Source organism: Chenopodium quinoa, unplaced genomic scaffold (assembly GCF_001683475.1).
Source record: "Chenopodium quinoa cultivar QQ74 unplaced genomic scaffold, ASM168347v1, whole genome shotgun sequence".
Lineage (NCBI taxonomy): Eukaryota > Viridiplantae > Streptophyta > Magnoliopsida > Caryophyllales > Amaranthaceae > Chenopodium > Chenopodium quinoa.
Window position 1 is genome coordinate 5,019,023 of NW_018744626.1, and position 21,907 is coordinate 5,040,929.

Here is a 21,907-nt window from a genome sequence, read left to right on the forward strand (position 1 = left end):
CGTTTCCCGGACAAGGATACCTCTCACTTAACTGACTAATCAGGACAAACAAGTGTTCGCAGTAACCATCCGTGTCAACCAAACCGACTGAACTACTTGGGATAAGAACAGTCGGTATCTTATGAGTTAATAGCCAACAAACATTGGCGAATAAAGGGGAACAACCGGTACCCACCGCTTGAAACCTCTACTACTCAGTCAAACGGCGACTAGGTAACAATTATGTTTACTTGGTCACTCCTTAAAAATTTAGTATGAAACTAAAAAGGTGCTCATACAGCGCCTGTTCACACTAGATTAAATGTGGCGGGGAACAGTCGGCCTGGACCGACTAGAGTCTCTAGCTTAAAAAACAAAAAAACAAACAAGGCAGGTAGGAAACCATCTTCCTACTTGGTTAGAGGAGATCCAGTCTTTAAAGTGGCCGACTGATCGCTTAGCCTGGAAACAGACAACCAGTCGTCCAGGGGCATAGGTGGCGTGACTAACTACCTCCTACCCATCCGCAACTATCGGCCATGCAAAACATTCGGTATAGTATGCAATTGGATATCAAAGTTTCGATACTTAGCAAAATCGAAACAAATTTGGAACAAAACATTTTTTGCATAAATAAACATACCCCCGGCCCCTTGGCCGGGTAAAAGATACAAGAGAAAGCCGGTCATGAAGACCGGCAAAATATTCAGAACCCCGGCCCCCTGGCCGGGTAAATAGAAACAAACGGCACGCAGGCCGTGAAAAGAAGACATAAAGCTTAAGAAGGGGGCAGATCTTCAATAATAGCAGTTGTCGCCTGGTCAGCACTCTTTTTGCTGGACTCGGCTTCAGCTGCATCCTTCTTCGATGCATCACCCCCAAGCGGCACAAGCGCCACTACCGGCTCCTCCTCCTCCAACGCCTCGTCCTCAGCAGCCGCCAGGATCTCTTGATTATATCTATCAGAACACTGGCGGTACGTTTTTTCCCAGGAGGAAAAGTCGGCATTGGGGAAGAGGCGGCCCCAGGTCAGGCGCTGGATTTGAGCAGAGTCTTCCATCATCTCCTGGACCAGCTCTTTATTTTCTTGCTCGGCCTTTGTCGAGAGCTCCTGAGTAAGACTCTTCTCCTGGGTCACCAGGCGTTCCTTCACGTGTGCCAAGGATTTCTCCAAGGTGTCGTAGGAGGACATTTTTTGGCGAAGAGGTCTCAGCTCGGCCTTGAGATTGTTGATGGTCGCCTCCAGCTCACTATTTTTCTTCTGGGCCGCCTCTAACTGAGCCCGGATAGCAGAAGTATCCTGCGCCTGATAATAAAGAATATCAATTGTCAAAATCTCATTTTGGGCAATTTGAAACATTGCCTTATCACAGTCAGAGGCGGCCATAGCTTTTGCAGCCTTTACCTCTTTGTTCTTCCTGTCAAGCGGCTTACGAAGGCCGTTCACTCGGAGCAGGGCCTAAGTAAAAGGGAACAAGCGTCAGTTTCCAAACAAAAAACAGGCGTCCTGGAATTTAAATAACCAAAAATATGCTAAGTATACCTCAGCAAGGACCCCTGCAATCCCGTCTAGGTCAAGGGTGCCGACACCCCTGACCGCCTCCCTTTCAGCTGGAGGAACGACCTTGATCATAGACTTGGCCACCTCGACCAAGTCAGGCTCCTGAGGGCCGGCTGCATCAACCATAAACAAACGAGTTAGACCTAGTAAAGAAGGGAGCAAGTCTAAATTCACAAAGACAGCTTCATACTTCTAGGCGGCCTGATTGGAGTTTTAGAAGGAGTGGCCGGCTGTTTCTCAGCCGCCGCATGTTTCCTGGCAGAACCAGGAGAGCTCGCAACAGTCGTCCTCCGGGTCTTGGAGTCCGGCTGTTGGGAAGAAGAAGCTCTTGGAGCGCCCGTCTAAAAAAAAAAAAAAAAAAAAAAAAAAAAAAAAACACTCGGTCAGTATATGCATAAACCCAACTCCAAAAAGAGAGTGAAAGGTTCGAAGCTCACCAAGGGCGCCCTCTTGTTGGGGGAGTCGGTTGAGGACTGTTGCATGATGGAGGCCCGCAACATGGCCACCGCAGTCTTGGAGGCGGTAATTTTGCTCATGGCGTCCGCTGCAAAAACAAATAGCAAAGTTAATAAAAAGTCATAACAGTAATGCATGGAAAAACAGAGTATTCGACAGGCTGGCTACCTCTTGAGCACCGACTGCTGAGGCCACAGGCGGCCAAAAAGTACTCGTCGTAGAGCCATTTGAAGCTCGGGACGCAGTGCAGGGGTACTTGCTCTCGTACCCCTGAAGTAGAGTCGACCCTCGACTCTACTTTAAAGAGTCCTTTATCCAGGATCTCTTTCTTAGCTTTGGGGGGAACAGGCGGCATGCTGCGGCCGCCTGCAAGAAGAGGCGGATTCCTGTTCTACCTGTTGAAGCGCTTGTTCAGCTCTGTGTCTGAACTCTCAATGATAAGGAAGGTGCTTCGCCAGTCCTTCCACTTGTTTGCTTTACCTCTTGTCATGAGGTAGCCTCTGTGGCTTGTCAATTGATACCAGCCGGTACCGCTTGCCTTAGGGGTCCGGCTGAGGTAGTTCATGTGGGCGAAAGTCTCGAAGTTTGGCTCCACCCCGTGCAGTTCGCACCCGGCTACATAGCCGAGTACGTTGACCCAGGAGTTCGGGGCTAACTGCCATAACCCCAACTCATACCCATCCAAGATATGCTGAACAACCGGATGTAGTGGGAAACGCAGCCCAGCCTTGATGGCCGCCTCGTCGCAGCCAAAGCAGGCGCCATCATAACTAGTACCAGCCGGCCAGACGACTGTGTCTTCTGGATCCGACACGAAAACTAAAAAGCCGGGGCCCATTGTGTGGTTCGCAATAAAGCTCCCCACTTTCTCTTGCATGGCCGTGATCCGGCCCCGTGGGACAGTGCAGTAGTAGGGGGTATTTTTCTCTCGGTAAGAGGCGGATGGCTCCGCCCAATTGTCCCCCTTCTCAACTGCGTGAGAAAGCCTCGCCTCTTGTAGGCGACTGTTTTTCTCTTCTGTGTCCAGAGAAGCATGACCAGAAGAGCTAGACTCGGATTCGTCCTCTGACGAGTCCGAAGAGGACGACTCCTCCCCTCTCCCAGAGGGGCCCGCCTCCTCTCCTTCAAAAGGAGCAGGAGAGAATGTAGACTTGTCAACTGTAAAATTAGAAGGGGTCACTTTGACTCCTCCCTCAGAACTGTCGGCTTTCAAGCCGCTTTGGTTCACTTCCACATCTGGCGCCTGGTCAGATGTTTCACTAATCGGCACCCCGTGGGAGGAGCCGTCTGAGTTTGAAATCCTAGCAGTTCTTTTTGTTCTGCCCATCATGTTCTGCATAGACACAGAGACAGTCGGACTTTGTATAAAGGGCAAAGATGGGTCCGGAAAAGGGCAGGCGGCATTCCTAGTCCTAGATTCAGCCGTCCCCGGTGACCGGCTGATCACTAACCTAGGTCGTGTCGTGTGCTTCCGTGGTGCCATTTTAAAAAAGAATAAAATAAAGAGAAAATTAAGAGTAAGATAACCGACGGTTACCTGAACGAGTGAAGTTGATGGAGTTCTGAAAATCCTGTGCAGTCGGCTTGTCAGAGCAGGCGGTAGGCAGAAAGGGTCCAAAATGTCAGAGCAAGTTCAGGGGTCCGAATGTTCTCTCTAAAAGTTCTCAAATGTGAAAATGACTGAAGTCAACACTCCCTTATATAGGCGAAGTGAGAAGGCGAAGGGTCACTTCCAAAATTCAAAATTTGGGCGGGAGAATCTCTCGGCCTTTCGCCGAGTGACACCTGTAGCAGGCCGTCGCCTGTCACAGTGCGACACCTGTCACAGGTAACACGTGACCAGTCACGTGCCACCTGTGAGGGGCAAATGATTAGGGGATTTTGCTCCCACCAATCGGAATGCGCCACGTGGGCCAATCAGGTCCTGCCAAGTGTTCCCCCAGTTGGAACCGTCAGGGTTTGCCACGTGGCACACGCCTATTCGTCCACCCTGGACCTATTATGTCATGACACGTGGCATCCTCCATGCCTAATAGAGAAACCGGCCACCTAGGCCCAACTTCCAAGGGAAGCCCAATCAGCCCTAGGTTAACCTAAACCTAGGATTAGCACGTTTCTCAAGGTTATAAATACCTCCCTTAATCCTCATTAAGGGGGATTACGCACATTTAACACTCTCATCTAGAGAGACCCAATCACTTTTATTTCCGCATTAATTACTCCTTAATCAAGTACTAACTTGACCGTCGGAGGCGGATCTCCAATCATCCGGAGCATCCGTTTGTTTTGCAGGTACATGCGTCCGGTTCCAGACTCGAAATTGTAACTCTCCCACAGGACATCAAAAAACCCCGAAACATAAATTGCTCTTTAAATTTATTGCTTGGCTTTCTAGTTGCAACGTTAACTTTATTTATGACCATATATACAAAAATTTGAGCATAACATCTTCAATCATGTATTACAATCATGTATCTTTGCGCTTGGGGCAATGACGCAACTAGTGAGGTAATAACCGAGGCGCGTCAATTGCTGGTTGGTATTACAATCATGTATTATGGAAATACGGAGTAGTATTTATTTATTTATTTATTATTATTTTTTTTTTGAAAGAATAGTTTTTTTTTTTTTTTTTGACGGGTTAAGAATAGTATTTAATTATTTATCACTATGATTATATTATTCAAAATTATTGGAGTTTTCAAGTTTCTAAAGTAAATAATAGAGTAAGTTGAATTACAAAAAATAATTATGCAAATTTTAACTTAAGATAATATAAGAACTATGTTTATACTTATACAATATATTCTTTTAGTCGATTATATATTCAGATATTAGACCTTTAGACAATAGACAAGTAGAATTTGATTTGTGTATGTGGTAGTCAAAGGAAGTTATGGGATTATAATTGCTACAATATAATGGTTTGCTAAGATAGAGGGTAATTAAAGAAGACTAGGATTTAAACGATCACATTTTTCTTACTTGCTACTCCCGTCGTCTTGTATCCTTTCCATGCATGTCATTTGTTTACATGTTTTAATTTATATTTTAATATGTTTAATGAGTAAATGAACTTACATATTTACGAAATTATAAATACTGTATAATCAATCATCTAATTAATAAGATAAAGTGTTTCTTTAATATGGAGTAATAAAAAGCAACAAATTATGAGAGCCGATTGAAAAAAAAAATACTCACAAGTTATGTGTATTTTTCAACATGTAATCTTCTTATTCACACCAAAAGTGAGATTAAGATTAAGATATAATGCAGATTGAACATAAATTTATATTAAAGAACATGAACATGTGTGAAAAGGAATGTGGAAAATAAATTTCTCTTTATGTTCTTAATAGACTATTACTTAAGTGTATGTTTAAAGATCACAAGGAATCATATAAAAAGCATGATCGAAGATATAAAAGCTAAGGGATGTGTGTTCATATCTTAATTTGTGATAAAACTAATGTATCAAGTTTACAAGTTAGACATTTCGAGAGTACTGAGAAGAGTATCACTCTAACCCTTAAAGTATCTTTAGTGGAAGTGACTCCCAATACCTCAACTTCAGGGTCGAAATAATCACTAGGCGGACAAATTGACATTTATAGGCCATTTATATTAGAAGTCGATTGGTTTTATATGTGTTAATATTGTATATTTGTTAGGTTTATCTTTTTAGGGGTTTTAGGTAACTTAGGTATTGTTTTTTATGTATTATGTATATATATATGCCGTTAATACCAATACAAAGGCTAAACCGTTTTCTCCAACCTCTCGATATTGAAATCCGTGACTTTCACAATTTATCCGTATAGATAGTTCTTGAATCAATAATATTAGGATTTTTTTCATTTTTTTTAGGAAAAATTGCTACCATTAATCTCAACTTTGCTCCATCCACCGATATTAATCTCAACTACAGTTTATTTCCTATCACTCTCAACTTTGCACTTTATTAATTTTTATCATCCCTAATCGGTCATCCAACCTAAGAGTACAGCCATTGGTTGCCCAAGCCAATGGTGGTCATCAAATATTTAATACATATCTCTCTCTTCCATCTCATTTATGCCCAATTCTCATACCCACCTATGACCATACACTCTCATTGGTTGCCCACTACTTGCCCTACTCATAAATAATTTCTTTATTATACTTGTACAAAGAAAATAAAATATAAATACTATCAGCCAATTATAGATGGACAAGTGGCGGACTCAAATTCTTTGCCCACCTTTTGCCAAAGGTCATGGCCATGACCTGGTCATGGCATTTCTCTCTCCAAAATTGATGAAATTTTATTTTTTAAATATTATTTCATTTTCTCTCTCCTCATGCCCACTACAAAAGGGCAACCAATGGCTTTACCCTAATGTAGGAAGTTACCAGACACGTGTCAACACGTGATAGGTCTAAAAAAAATTTAAATTTTTTAAAAAAAAATAAAAAAAGAACCTAACCCCATCAACCCAGCGAGCTGAGTGATAGGCCATCTCCGGCAGGCGGCAACCCCTGCCACCTTCGACCCCCTTCTCTTCCCCCTTCCCTATACGTTCTACCACCAGCATCGCTGTCTCCAGCCCCCTTCCCTTCCCCTTGCTGCTGGATCTGTTGCCGTGGTTGTGCGGAAGATCCGCGCGCCTCCTTCCTCGTCGGTTTCCGTCGTCCACCACCATTGATCTCCCTTCCCCCTCCAACTCCATCAACCACGATATGACCTACCTTCCTCCTTTATTTCCGCCGCCTTCCCCATCACTCATGATCTCCCTTCCGCCTTCACTCACCTTCCCTGTCGAATTCCGACCAGAACTCTTCCATCCCCTTTCAATTCCGACATCCCCCACCCTTCCCCCATCGTTTCCTCCCGGCCTTCCATTCACTACCCCGCTCAATTTCGACTGCCTTAAAAGTGGCTGTTTTGTTTTTTTATTTTTTTATTATTTTGTTTTTTTATTTGACCAATCATATAGTGACATGTGTGCAAAAAAAAAAAAATCTAACTCATAAATGTTAATTTGATTAACCGATTGCAGGTCGGTTGGGGGTGATAAAAATTAATAGAGTGCAAAGTTGGGAGTGATAGGGAATAAATTGTGTTGGCAATCCTTGGGATTAATATCGGCGAATGGAGCAAAGTTGAGATTAATGGTGACAATTTTTTTTTTATAGGAAAATCAATAATACGGAATAGTAGATGATTTTTTTGTTGTAATTGTAGAAAAATTAAATGAGAAGTCAGCAAAAATTGATGTTTTAGAAAATGACATACATAAGATAGTGATATATATAATTAAATATTTATAGTGGAGAGGGATGCGAAGATTTTAGTTGGGGTTAGTTTTGATAATAATAAATTAATAATCGTTGTAATACTAGTACGGAGTATTAGGCTAAACTTAATCGAATACGTACATATCTACGTACTTATTAGGTTGTTATGTGGCTACAAAGTCTTCACACGTGTAACTGCCCTACTGCCCGCGGTCAGCTCATTAGTGAGCTTCCTATTGGCTCAAAACTAATAAAATAATGTTGACCTTTTTTTTTCTTTTTAGAAGAAGAAGACGTGCTTTGACCTTATTTATCCTTTTTAGGAGTGAAAGTGAACATAAGATTGTTGTTCCGCGTCAAACAAATCGACGTGATAGATAATAGATACTCTTTAGTTTCTATTTTTAACTACCGAGAATATATTAATCGAGTAAAATTATATAAATTTTTTTAAAAAATCGAATGTATAATAAGGTTATAAAGTTATCTTAAAATGAGCAAAAGTTACCCCTTAAATGAATAAAGTATTTCAATTTGCATAAAAGTAACCAAACATAAATAAAAATTATCTATGCTTTATTAGTAAAAAAAAATCACATTTTAAATGACTAAAAATCAATTATTAGTAATTGAATGTAATTAAATTCAATTAATAAAACTTTTCTTATTATCTAATTTATATAAAAATTGTATTATGTTTAAAGTTACCCAAAAAAAGGCAAAAAGTTACCTTAAAATTAGCTAAAAGTTACCCTTATACTGTTTACCCTAAAATTAACTAAAAGTTACCCTTATACTGTTTGATGTAACTAATATTAGTGCAAACTAGGTGTATGAAAAAGTTTTTCGTAAAATTAATTTGAATGTACTTTATATGAGGCCCCTTTCACTAAAATATGAATTTTTTGTTATTGAAGTGGAATTATTTTTCCTGAAATGAAATTATTTTTGTTAAATAATTGAAAATAATTTTACTTAAATGAAATTATTTTTACTGAACTCATTTTTTTTTTACTGAACTGAATGAATATAATTTTTTTTAAGGTGAAGTGAACCGAGCCTAAGATATTAACAAGGAAAACAGATTTACTTCATACTTTGAATAAATTTATAAAATATTTTTAACGAACAGAAATATTTTTACTGTATAGGTAGTTTGATAATATGTTGATTATTATGCTCCATGAAAGGGTTTATCAGTTATGAAGTGCTCCATACAATTTATTTAATTGTAGATGGAAAGTCGAAAATCACACATATGCCACCATAGTTTTTTTTTTTTTTTTTTTTTTTTTTTTTTTTTTTTTTTTTTTTTTTTTTTTTTTTTTGTGAAAAAAGGCCACCATAAAAATGAATTAAAATCCTATCTTGAAACAATTTTTTTTCAATATATTTGTTTAAAAAACTCCTAAAATATAGTGAAGATTATTTAAAAAGTTGCAATTTACCTTGCAATGTTCATATTTTTGCGAAAAAAAACTTAAAATCCCTATAGAAGTTCAAAAATAAAGTTTCATATGTGGCTGACCACACTAGCCGAAGTTACTTGGTCAGAGATTACTTAGGGCCTGTTCTCATAAGTTTAAATTCAGTTCAGCTCAGCTCAGTTTAGTTCAATTCAGTTCATTTCACTTCAGCTCCTAATTTCCTTCCCTTATAAAATATTCATTTCAGTTCAGTTCAGCTCAGCTCAGTTCATTTCAGTTCAGTTCAGCAGAGTTCAGTCAATGAGAACATACTCTTAATCGATTAGGAGTTACCAATAAGTCAGAGATTACTTGGATAAGGAAACTCGATCAGATCAGTCTGTGTTTTGATGTGAATAAAAACACGAGTTGAACTTTTATTTTATTTTTTATATATTTTTTTGTCCTGTATGAATGTGTTATGGAATAAATAGAAAATTGTAAATGAAGTATTTAAAATAAAACTATCCGAGACATCTAAAATGAAATTTGTAAATTTCAGTGGATACCTTGTTAATTATATTCAACTGAAATTTTCTAGAAGATAGATTTGGTTGGGGTGAAATCTTAATACAAGTACAATGTTGGCATACTATTATTGAGAAAAACATACATCGTGAATAATACCTAAATTTGACCATATAATGAAGATTATATTGAACATGCATGCGTGTTATGCTTAAGCTTAAGGTCTTTGAATAGAAGCTACATATTTGCGACTTTTTAACTATTGCTTATCTTCAAATCGGTAAGCAGCCCAACAACTCTTTGTTACCATTAAGCCAAACATACTTACTCATTTCTTTTGACCATTTGTAATCTATCAATCAATCTTGAAATTAAGCTAGGTTGCAAATCATCATTCAAATAATAAAAATAAATGCAATTGTGGCACTTTAACATAGTGTCAATTATAAGTAATCAACTAATAATTATAAATATGGAGGCATATTGTAGAATTAATTCCAACTTTATTTTGCTTCAAATAAAAAAAAAATTCCAACTTTATTTGAGTTACTTGATTAAATTAATTACGATTAATGACGTAAATATTTGTGTTGGTTATTAGTTAGCTAGCTAGTTTCATTTTAGTTTTTATGATTCACTCGAATTTTTTAAAAAATATACAAAGTAGTACAAGTTGATTTTCGCATGATTCAACTTTGAGCCATATGACCGAAGAAATATTGATTTACTATTAAAATGAGAAAGGATTTATGAAAATATCAATAGCAAACAAGAACAAGTAAGAGCCTGTTCTGTGCAGCTTTTTCAGTTCAGTTCCTAATTGCCTTCTCTCATAAATAATTCATTTCAGCTTTATTCAATTTATTTTATTTTATTTTGTTTTTATTTTTTTAAGCAATCAACTTTATTCAGTTTTATTCAACCATAATCAGTTTAGTTTAGTTGTTTTCAGTAAATCGGAACATACCCTATTGTACAGGTATTAAGGATTGTAAATGCCAACTAGTTTATGGTTGATTTAAAAAAAAAAAAAAAACCTTCTTGTTGATTCATGTGCCTTATCCTGTATTTCCAAAGGATCATGCAGGGTCGTTTTTAGCAGACTACAACTTTTTTGCATATTTACATTTTTCAAAATAAGGGTTCTCCAATATATAATTTTTCAAGGTCACAAGGTCATTGATTGAGTGCTTTTTTTAAAATTATTTTTATTTTAATTTACAAGTATTATAATATAACCAATTATGCATTGTAAAGTATTGTTTTTTTTTTTTTTTTAAAAAACCCCTCGATTTCCATGTACTAACTAGATACGACAAGTTATACATAGAATATTAACGTGTGAATTAACTATAGATTTACACGAATCTTACATAAACTACTCCGTAGAATGATAACTATTTTAATTCTATCATATAAATAAGATGACTATTATGTTATTTCGATATATCTTCATAACTGTAATTTTATTAAATTTTTCTTATTTTACTTTATATAAAAAAAATCTTTTTTCTTGGAGTAATTGTTTTTGATAAGGCTTCTTGTTCATACCCCACACCCACAAAAAAGAAAAGAAACAAAAGTTACCAAACATTGACGAAGAAATTTCTTAGCTCAACTCCCATATTTTCAAACTTAATTAAAATTTAATAGAAGAAGAAGCAAAGAAAATTACTCACAATAAACGACGTTCTAGACGAGGTTTTTATATTTTTAACACCTTTTTTTTAAAGACATATTTCAACTCAATAAAAAAAACCCGGCTCATTTAAAATAAAAAACCGGTCTAGTCAAAATGGGCGGCTCATTCTACCAATGACCGTTGCAAAAACTATGACATGAAATATATTGTTACTTACTCCATCAACCCATTATATTAAATTTTATAAAAATAACAAAATAAATATCATAAATAAGATTTTTTTTTTTATTCCATTTACTTTAGGAAACTACATTAAGAAGCCAACCATCTTACACTTTTCTTTTTCCATTTTGTTGACCACCAAGAATTTAGTTCCTTGTTTGGTATGGCACTCTTAGTAAGCACAAAATTCTCTCATTTTTTCAGCCATGAAATCTTTTCAATAGTATAACAAATAAGGTTAATACTTAATAGGGTAAGAAAACAAGGACGGGACGAGAACAAGGACAAGGACAAGGACAAGGGCAAGGACGAGGAGGACGAAGAAGACGAAAAAAGTGCAAGTAATAAATTGATCATGGTAGAAGAACATTATGATAAATTGGTTCACCATAGTTTCATAATTCCGCTATTATTTGTCCTCTTCCTTATATTTCCAGGTACCCGTTCAAGTCTTACTCATTTTTTTTTTGTAATATAATAAATATTATTTCGGGTTTGTTATATATATGGTTCTTTATATTATATTGATAAAAAAATAAATATAATGGTGTGGATTTCGAGAAAGATTTTTCCGACATTATTAATAATGAACTGAATTGTGAGTAATGAATGTCAATGATTAGGCACAATCACCAAAGCAGATGCTCAAACTGAGGAAGCAGGAAGTGACAGAGTTATTTTGCTGAATTTGAAGTCATTTTTGGAAGAAAAGAATAAGGTGAACAGAGGAAAATATGCAGATTGGAATAAGTTGAGTTCAGACCACTGTAATTGGTCTGGTGTAGCCTGTGATCCCGGTACACGTCGAGTCACCGGAATCGATTTGTCGAAGAGTATCCTGAATGGGGAGATATCAGGGAACTTCTCAGGATTGTCAGAACTCAGTTCTGTTGACTTATCAGGGAATACCTTAAGTGTGATTCCTAGTGATTTGAGTGGGTGTAAAAACCTTAAGCACCTTAATTTGTCACATAATACACTTAAGGGGGAGCTGAATTTAACTGGGTTGAGTAGCTTGGAGGTGTTGGATTTGTCATTGAATAATATTGGAGGCGAAATTCGGGCTAGTTTCCCTGCAATATGTAGCAACTTGAGGGTCTTGAACATTTCTACTAATAATTTTACAGGGTCTATTGATGGGTGTTTTGAAGGGTGTTCAAAATTGGAGTATGTTGATCTTAGTGCAAATAATTTTAATGGGAAGGTCTGGCCTGATTTCGCGAGGCTTAAGGCATTCGACGTTGGGGAGAATGAGTTTTCGGGGTTGATTGTTCCTGAGTTTTTTGAGGGTAACTGCAGCTTGGAGACCTTAGACTTGTCAAAAAATAATTTTAAAGGGAATTTTCCTGATGAAATTTCCAAGTGCAAAAACTTGTCTACCTTGATCTTAGGTGGGAACAATTTCACTGGGAGTGTTCCTGATACTCTCGGGTCGATTCCTAGCCTTCGAGTGTTGATTCTTGGAGGAAATAACTTCACAAGGCAGATACCAGAAACACTGCTGCAGTGCAGAAATCTGAAGTTCCTGGATCTTAGCAGGAATGCTCTTGGCAGTGATATACCGCCGATTCTTGGGAGAGTTACTCAGCTGCAAGTTCTGGTGTTACATGGGAATTCCTTCACCACAGGGTTGAATTCTTCTGGTATTTTAAGATTGCCTAACATTCAGAGATTAGACCTCAGTTACAATAACTTTTCAGGTCCTCTTCCTGTTCAGATTTCGAAGATGGTTAGTTTGCAATTCTTAGACTTTGCTTATAACAATTTTACAGGAAAAATTCCCTCTGAATATGGAAGTCTTAATCAGCTTCTAGCCCTTGATCTCTCATTTAACAGATTAACTGGTTCTATCCCACCAAGTTTGGGGAAGTTAACCTCCCTTCTTTGGCTTATGCTCGCGAATAATTCCTTAACAGGTGAAATTCCACCTGAGTTGGGAAACTGCAGCAGCTTGTTATGGCTGAATTTAGCTAATAACAAACTGTATGGGAAACTCCCAACTGAACTGACAAACATTGGGAGCAATCCTATGCCTACATTCAAGTCAAATAGACGAGGAAATCTTGTTCCTGGCTCAGGGGAGTGTTTGGCTATGAGAAGATGGATACCTGAAAAGTACCCGCCTTTTAGTTTTGTGTACAGTCTGCTTACTAGGAAGAGTTGTAGAAGTGTATGGGACAGGATACTAAAAGGGTATGGTCTATTTCCAATTTGCAAACCCGGTTCAAAAGTTCAGACACTGCAGATTTCAGGCTATCTTCAGCTGACAGGAAATCGGTTTTCTGGTGCATTACCTTCTGAAATCGGTAATATGAAGAACTTTAGCATGCTGCATTTTGCAGATAATAACTTTAACGGTGCTTTGCCCTCAGACATTGAGAAATTATCCCTTGTTTTTCTAAACGTTTCGAGGAATAATTTCTCAGGCACAATTCCTATGCAAATTGGAAACCTCAAGTGTCTGCAGGATCTTGATTTGTCCTTTAACAACTTCTCAGGTATTTTTCCTACGAGTTTGAACGAATTGGATGAGATGAACAAGTTCAATATCTCTTTCAATCCACTCATTTCCGGTATAATACCTTCTACCGGGCAACTATCAACGTTTGAGAAGAGCTCCTACCTTGGTGATCCTCAATTAGTCCTTCCATCTTTTATCAGAAGTCCCACAAACTCATCCAAAAATAATGTACGATCTGACAGTGTTCGATCAGTTGCAAAGATAGCAACCTCTTTAGTCATTGCAATATTGGTGCTTGTCTTGTTAATATGTGGTGTGCTCTCAGTCTTAGTCTACAACTTTGTAAAAACTCCGTCAGAGAAAACATCATTGTATCTCTTAAAAGACACCCAATGTCGGCATGATAGCTCTTCTTGCTCGAGCAGCTCTTCCTCACCATGGATGTCAGATGCCATCAAAGTCATTAGGTTCGACAAAACAGCATTCACACACTCTGATATCCTGAAAGCAACAGGAAATTTCTCTGAAGATCGAGAGATTGGGAGAGGAGGGTACGCGACAGTTTATAAAGGAGTCTTCCCTGATGGAAGAGTGGTTGCTGTCAAGAAGCTACAGAGAGGAGGCATTGAAGGAGAACGAGAATTCCGAGCAGAAATGGAAGTCCTTACACAGCAAGGTGTCAATTGGCCTCACCCAAACCTTGTCAACCTCTATGGTTGGTGCCTTGATAAGGCTGACAAATTGCTGGTGTATGAGTACATGGAAGGGGGGACCTTAGAGGATCTCATCTCAGATAGAACACGGCTAAAATGGAAAAAACGAGTTGAAATTGCAATCGATGTAACTCGTGCCTTAGTCTTCCTCCACCATGAGTGTTACCCTTCAATAGTGCACAGAGATGTCAAAGCAAGCAATGTACTATTAGACAGAAATGGAAAAGCTAGAGTCACAGATTTCGGTCTAGCAAGAATGGTTGATGCAGGGGAGACTCATGTCACAACCACAGTAGCCGGGACAGTAGGGTATGTTGCACCTGAATATAGCCAAACATGGCAAGCAACAACAAAAGGCGATGTTTACAGCTTTGGAGTATTAGCCATGGAACTCGCGACAGGTAGGAGGGCAGTAGATGATGGGGAGGAGTGTCTGTTAGAGTGGGCAAGAAGAGTCATGAGTAAAAATAATCAGCTAGGATTAGATCATTCCACAATCCCGGGGCTCGTAGTAGGACCAGGGAAAAATGAAGGTGCATCAGAGATGGGAGAACTGCTAAACATCGGAATCAAATGTACTTCAGAGGCACCTCAAGCGCGGCCTAACATGAAGGAGGTATTGTCAATGCTGGTTAAAATCTTAGGCTATGAAGGAGATATATGTAAGGAATTAGATTATGTTTCTGTAGTTTGTGATGTATAGGAAGTCAGTTTTGAATTACAAAAAAAGTGTTGATAATTTTAGAGGATTCTATTTTGGTTTTACAGTCAGACACACAGAATAGGTACATACAGTACATAGGATTACATGTAATCATTTTTCTTGTACACATCTAATTCATTGTTTTCAAGAATAACACTAATAAAACTGGAAGAAATTGTTTTTCTTCTGTCTTATACAATTACTTATTATGAATATACTGTATCATGGTATATTAAGGATTTTGCTGCCTGAAATTGTTGTCAGGAACTCAGGAAATATATGCATCTGATCTGATGTTTGCAATTTGTTTGTTTTTTTTTTTTTTTAAAAAAATGGGACTTGGGAGGGAGAGGTGGTTGAGCTTGGACTCTTGTGTAAGCTCTAAAATGTGCATATATTAGCCATTTCTCTCTTGATTAGGAGTATATTCTAGTCAGAAAACCATACAGGCAGAGCACTTTGGGATATTCATGAGGCATACAAGCTAAGTTAAATGTTTAATCTTTATGTAAGTACTCCTTCATTTTCTAAATTAAAGATATGGCCAATGCACGCGCAACAAGGAGAGATGATTAATTAAAAAAATAAATAAAAAGATAATGGATTTTGGTTGATATAAAAAAATAGAGTTTGGTTGAAAAATAAAACATAACATTACGAGGTTTGATTGATTAAAGGTGAATAAATTATTTTATATAGGAACAAAATTGTATATTAAAATGTTACATTTGGTAAAAAATAAAATAAAATCTAGGGGGGGGGGGGGGGGGAGTCCATATGTGTTTGTAGTCAAGTGTACGTAACATAATTCTCTAACTTTTTAGTACCTTAAGCACTAAACACACCTATGTTAGTTGGTTAGGTTAATGCACATAATTAGAAAAAAAATAATAAAAACATTCCATGAAAAAGTAAGCAAATGTGACTATGATAGTATTGATTAAGATATTGTTCATTTCTTCACTCTATTGCTATCTTTCCCTTAGACTCAACTATTATTTGCCCTTGATAAGGTTGAAAGAGATAACATAGTGAAAAGACAAAATAATTAAAAGTTAGATTACTCTATAAAAAATTAAAAGTTAGATCTAATGAAAATATGAAATAAAATTTAATCATTAAGATTTACTCTCACAACTATGGTATTAGAATGGGCTATAGTCCAACATGACACTAGTCTATATTTTAAGTTGGCGGTCCAACACCATAGGTTCGACTAAAAACATAAGCACTGCAAAAATACTATTATCTCCAAATTTTTTTTTTGGTTGCAACTCTAGGATATTATTTGAGAATAATAAAATATTCAAAGGTACAACTAAAAAAAATCGGAGATAATATTAGTAAAATATATCCTCGACTATTAGGCCTAACATGATGTCCATATGAGTCGAATAGGCCTAATCACTCCTTTGAATTAATAATTGGTCCATCACGTGACACGACCCACTACCATCTATAGTACTTCGTAGATGAGTAGATCAAATCTCCATATCAAACAAGCCATAATATGTTGACAAATGGAACATACCAATTCTCAAAATTGATAAAAATAAGATTTTTTTTTTAATTTTTTTTTTTTCCCTATTGGAACTATCAACTACTCAGTCCTCACTCAGTACTTCAGTACTGAGTAAGTGAGTAGTTGGTTTATCAATAATAAACTGGGTCAATGCACTCACTATTAAAGAGGTAAGACTCTAAAGAACAAATTTTGTACATTGTAAAAAATTGAAAAACTTGTTAATTTTGCTGATTATTTGAAAATATGCAGATCCAATTGAATTTTTATGAAGAAAATTCACAAATATAATTGGGATTGTTTATCAAAGAGGGGGACACAAGAAATGGCAATCCGAGCTGACAGAAAGAATCATTTCATGTCAGTAGAATTTGCAATGCAAAGAGAGATGAATTACAGGAAAAAGCTGGAATTAAAAGTTTCTGCCCAATCTCACTTACCAGAGGTTATTTTCTTGCTTTTCATTTTCAATCTTTATTATGATTCGTATTAGCCGACCCCACTTATGGGATTAAGGCTTTGATTGATTATGATTCGTATTAGCTTACTCATTTGTCCGGAATTAATTGTCACATTGAATCGCGATTGTGTAATTTGAAATAGTAGAGTACTTGTGTCATTCTATGTTTGTGTGGGGGATTGGGGATATGGTGGGGGACTGGGGGTTATAACTTAGGACATTCGTTCTTTCACCTTAAAACTGCTTATGTGAACTTATTAACCCTTATCCGAATATATGAGAAAGGACCTTGAATAGATAATTGACTCGATTTTTTTAACCGAATATGTAATGAACTTTAATGGAGTTCTGGTCTATAATCGACTTGGTAAACATAAAATGTGGTAACAGATTTGATAATTATCTCACATTTGATGCCAATTTGGCATAGTTTAATGTGCAGGATATTGAGCAGCCTTGTGCTGTTGCTATACTAATGTCAGGAGACTGTTGCAATTACAGCAGCAGCTGTAATTTACAAGTTGTGGCATAAGCATGTTTAAGATGTCACAAACATAGATAAATAGATAATGTATCGGTGTTCTAATTGTGTTGTCGCGAAGGGGGTAAGGAAGGATAAGTCATATATAGTGTTTAGAGCTTAATGCCACTACAATTCGGTGAGAAACTCGTCAAGACATTGGCCAATGGCACCACCTAGTGTATATCCTGCAGCTAGGCAAGTCTAGGGAGAACTAAATGTACACCGCCTTACCTTATATAGAGGGATTCCTTTGTGCTGTTACACACACACACACTGTAAAAAGTGAACATGTTTCTGAGGTTCGTAATTCTGAGTCTCTTACAGATTGTTCTTGATTGCTGAACTTTTTACTTTTGCTAGTTATCAGAGTAGTAACTTAGTTTGTGCAGGTGCCAAGACCGACTTCAAGCCAAGATACAAGGGGAACACCTCGGGCAACTGTGAATTTGAATATGAATTCAGCTTACTTGCCTCAGAATCACGGTTCAGTACCACCTGCAAGGCCTTCTCCGTATCCATATCCCCCACATATAAGACCAAGCCCAAGTTCATGTCCATCCCGGTCTGCTGATCAGCACCGGAATGGCCCTGTACCTCTTCCAGAGGGAATTTTCACATGCAAAGTTTGTCAGCTTGACTGCAAAACTGGCTTCAATCTACTGTCACACTACCAGGGTCAAAAGCACAAGGCCAAAGTGCGAGGTGAAAAGGGTAAGGAAGTTGCTGTTGGATCATCAACACCGAGAGAAAATGAGAAACGACCCTACTGTGATGTGTGTCGGATCTGGTGTGCTGACGAGTATACTTTCAGGCTGCACTTCAGCTGCACGAATCACATTCTCAAACAGTATGATTGGCTGATGAAAAAAAGGATGGTCTTATAATACTGTATGATTATATCAGACAGTTAATGCTCTCTAATAATGCCATTTTATATCAGGTGAGGGGAGGACTAACAAAATGTTTGTCGTTCATCCTTCATTCATGAATTTTATTCATCAAAGTTCTGCTGCATTTTCTGCATTTGAGAAAATGTATGGATCTTCCTTCCAGGATACTAGAAATGTATGGTTAATTTTCTCTATTAATAAATTCGTCCACTGCCTTTTGTTTCGATATTTTAGTAGCATCTACAAAGCTGGGGTTTTGTTTGGTACTTGTATTATACAACTAGAGTCATACAATATGCACGTTGCACATAATGTCTTGTAAACTTTTTTTCGGTTGCACACTTCATGGTGCTTTCAGTTCTTCATGTCTTTGGTTTCAGTGACGACCATCAAAATAGAAAAACTTATGTGCTCTTAGAAAACATGGCATTTTCACAAGTATTACACTCTTCAATTATAACTGTACAAAGACATTTGATTGATATTAAGAAACATTTGATTGACATGGCAACACTTGCACATTGCTCTCATAAAAGCCTCTTATTATGATAGACTTTTCACCAAACGCTCCAATTAATCCTCTATTTTTTTTCCCTATATTACTCAAACCACCCCTTATTTTCCACCCGCATTTCCAATTGTTTCTTATGAGCGGAAAAGGTTTTTATACCTGTTATGAACTCGACACGTCTCATCTACATCCAAGCTTCTCTCCCCTTCCTTTCTAAATAAAAAAACTTTTTTTGTGTTTAAATGGTGGTGAGTTGGTCCAATATGTTTGATTTGTTGGGATGATAAAAATTTAACATGAAATTCAAGTTTTTTACTACAGTACAAATCCATCTAGTGAAAAGACTAGAATGCCCTCACAATTGTACCATAGAATCTAAGAAAGCCACTATGCCTTCTCAATTCTCATTGCTGAAACTAATAGTCTCCCCAAAAAAAAACCATCAAACACACTCAAATTTCATCATACTGTAATTTCCACCAAAATAAGAAAAAACCTAAGTTTCTGAATCTTCAATCCATTATGTTCATAAATCAGGCTTTTCATCAAGTATAAATGTTATAAGGTAAGAAAATTTCTTAACAGCTCCATAAATGTTACTACCATTTTTCATGTTTTTTTCTGCGGAAAATGTGTGTTACATGCATCAAAGTTATAAACTTTCTGATAATAGTAAATCAAAATCACTTTTTTTTTTTCATTTGTTTGATTTGTGGTTGTATCCTTATGTTTAGAAAGTTAAAGTTCCAAACTTTAGAGTTTTTTTTGCCAATATTGTGCATTGTATGAATGTATGATTTAAAAAAAGGGTGCATCTTTGCCTTTTTTTGGGTTGTTGCAATAATATTGTTGAAGGGTATTGTTAATATTCAGTAAAATGGAATGATAATTTGATGTTCGTTTTAGTTTTAAATATTGCAGGAATATTAGAGAGAAAAATGGCAGCTGATAGGAAAAATTATGTGATGTCGGTAGATTTTGCAATGAAAAGAGAAATGGCATACAGGGAAAAGCTCAGAGCTGAAGGAAGACTTAATAGTACTAATATGTTTTCCAGGAATGACCCCCTGCCTCCTAAGGTAACAATTTATTCCTTTCGGTCCGAAGTTAATATTTACGTGTTGATAGTGTGATTTGAACTAGTAACGTGATAACTGAACCTGAATTCGTTATTATGCTTCATTAACAAGGGTATTTCTTCATGTTAGATTACATGGAGTGCTTGAAAATAGAAGGAACAAAATTAGTTATTATGCTTCATTAACAAGGGTTATGCTTAGGTTTTCGACTTGACTAGTTGTTTTATGTCTTTAAAGCATGGGTTAAGGTCATAATTTTTAAATATCAGAAGTATCCACATAACTTTAACCAAAAATTTCAAATGTTGAATACTTGCTTAATAGACGTATTAATTTAATGTGGAGTAGTATATGTAACTATTAATATCAGATCAAATGGGGTATTTGGCGTACATTTGATGTGTAAGATATTGACTATACAATTATTTATGACATTCAGCTTAATTACCTGTTGGCACATTGGGTATGATGAGATTAATTTATAATTACCAACTCTTATCAATTATATGTTAGTTTGCATCTAAGTGAAACATATACTTCATTACTTCAAACAACAGTAGTATAATTTTATGAAAGATGTCAGATTGAAGTAAATGGTTATGCTTGTTTTCAGAGATTTAGTAGTTGCCCTGAATAGTTGATTTCTAGAGAAACAAACATAGCAACTCGAGTTCTTTACTCTGCTGATCAATCACTTTTTCTGGTTGACTAGAGTGTTTTTGAGCTTAATTAGATATCTTTTGTTCGAGTATCAAGCAGGTGTTAGCACCAACTTCTGGCCACACTCCAAGGGCAATTCTACAGCCTACTCCAAATGTAAGTCCAGGACTGACTGTGGCGCCCACCAACAATCCTACTCCACGCCCATATTTTGGACCTAGACCTGTGCAAACTCTGCAGCCAAGACCTTACTTGCAGCATCATGGACCAATTACTGGCTCAAGACCACTTCTGAGGCCACCTCCATTTCAAGGCCCTCGACTGAAACCAGGTGCTATTCATTATCATGGTCATCTGAAGAGGAAGAAACCAATCCATCAGCAAGTTGAAGCAGAAAAATATTACTGCGAGCTTTGTGATGTTGACTGCACTAGCGAGTTCAATCTCAGGATGCACTTCAAGGGTCACAAGCACAAGGCCAAACAGCGAGATGCAAACAGTAAGAAAGTTTCTGCAGGTGTCGTGTCACAGCAGGGTGTAAAACCGCATAAATACTGTGAGTTGTGTGCAATTTGGTGTACAGATGAGAACTCCTTCAGGCTACATCTTGATGGAAAGAGCCACTTTCTCAAACTACATGCTGCCGGGAAAAAAATCAAGTCGTGATTGGGTATTACCATTGCTCAATTGGTTAATATGGTTATTTGGACATACAATATATAATTGGTAGTGTGGTAGAATAACATAGTTTAACTGTAGGCCTGTTTTCTGTGTATGGCTTTTTTAGCTGTTATGATGCAATTCAGTGCATATTGAAGCTATTTTTATGGAAATCAAAGGTTCAACTGTCCTTAAATGAATATTTGCACCATGTACATATCTTTTCATTTTCTTCTGTTTTGATTTTGCACCTTGTTTATGTCATCGTCATATAACTTATATTCTAATGACAATCTCTACTAAATTAAAATTATTATAGGAACTAATTAACATTTGCGATCTGTAAAGAGTGTGAACTTCATCCAAGAGCCTTCATTATCGACAAACAAATGACATGATTTTGGTGGCATTTTTTCTCCTTTTTACTGAACAAAGGCACTAGAAAAGCTAGCATTTGTACTGTTGTATAAATATGTAAACATCTTGGCCATTTATCAATCATATACTTTTTTTGTAAGATAAAGATATCTGATTCGAGTACAAGGAGGACAAAGGATACCTCTGAAGTCTGAACTCACACAATTAACATGGAATAAGTTCATGACTTTGTGAGCAGCAAAAACAGAAATAAGTTCCTCCATTCAGTAGTAC

At 37.0% G+C, this 21,907-nt stretch overlaps 3 protein-coding genes across 4 annotated transcripts; all 3 read left to right on the plus strand.

Moving 5' to 3' along the window:
• The first annotated feature begins 11,160 nt into the window (after positions 1-11,160).
• LOC110700647 (probable LRR receptor-like serine/threonine-protein kinase At1g74360) lies at positions 11,161-15,153 on the plus strand. Its single transcript, XM_021878216.1, has 2 exons — positions 11,161-11,511; positions 11,698-15,153. The coding sequence occupies exons 1-2, from the start codon at positions 11,430-11,432 to the stop codon at positions 14,949-14,951; spliced, it is 3,336 nt and encodes a 1,111-aa protein (XP_021733908.1). The 5' UTR covers positions 11,161-11,429; the 3' UTR covers positions 14,952-15,153.
• Positions 15,154-16,474: 1,321 nt separating this feature from the next.
• Positions 16,475-18,572, plus strand: LOC110700648 (zinc finger RNA-binding protein 2-like). 2 transcript variants are annotated; one of them, XM_021878217.1, is made up of 3 exons: positions 16,475-16,643; positions 16,726-16,918; positions 17,846-18,572. In XM_021878217.1, the coding sequence occupies exons 2-3, from the start codon at positions 16,742-16,744 to the stop codon at positions 18,338-18,340; spliced, it is 672 nt and encodes a 223-aa protein (XP_021733909.1). In that variant the 5' UTR covers positions 16,475-16,643; positions 16,726-16,741; the 3' UTR covers positions 18,341-18,572. The 2 variants fall into 2 exon arrangements, with proteins under 2 accessions (XP_021733909.1, XP_021733910.1); XM_021878218.1 differs by lacking the exon at positions 16,475-16,643 and having other exon boundaries at positions 16,655-16,918.
• A 1,006-nt stretch (positions 18,573-19,578) lies between these two features.
• Positions 19,579-21,456, plus strand: LOC110700811 (zinc finger RNA-binding protein 2-like). The gene is made up of 2 exons (XM_021878400.1): positions 19,579-19,936; positions 20,696-21,456. Exons 1-2 carry the CDS (start codon positions 19,751-19,753, stop codon positions 21,260-21,262), a joined length of 753 nt encoding a protein of 250 aa, XP_021734092.1. The 5' UTR covers positions 19,579-19,750; the 3' UTR covers positions 21,263-21,456.
• The last annotated feature ends 451 nt before the right edge of the window (positions 21,457-21,907 follow it).

Bases quoted from the DNA above. Each gene is read 5' to 3' on its own strand.
- LOC110700647 (XM_021878216.1), top strand. From the start codon at position 11,430: ATGGTAGAAGAACATTATGATAAATTGGTTCACCATAGTTTCATAATT. The intron at 11,512-11,697 runs GTACCCGTTCAA...GTCAATGATTAG, and splicing joins CCTCTTCCTTATATTTCCAG to GCACAATCACCAAAGCAGAT.
- LOC110700648 (XM_021878217.1), top strand. From the start codon at position 16,742: ATGAAGAAAATTCACAAATATAATTGGGATTGTTTATCAAAGAGGGGG. The intron at 16,919-17,845 runs GTTATTTTCTTG...TAGTTTGTGCAG, and splicing joins CCCAATCTCACTTACCAGAG to GTGCCAAGACCGACTTCAAG.
- LOC110700811 (XM_021878400.1), top strand. From the start codon at position 19,751: ATGTTCGTTTTAGTTTTAAATATTGCAGGAATATTAGAGAGAAAAATG. The intron at 19,937-20,695 runs GTAACAATTTAT...AGTATCAAGCAG, and splicing joins ATGACCCCCTGCCTCCTAAG to GTGTTAGCACCAACTTCTGG.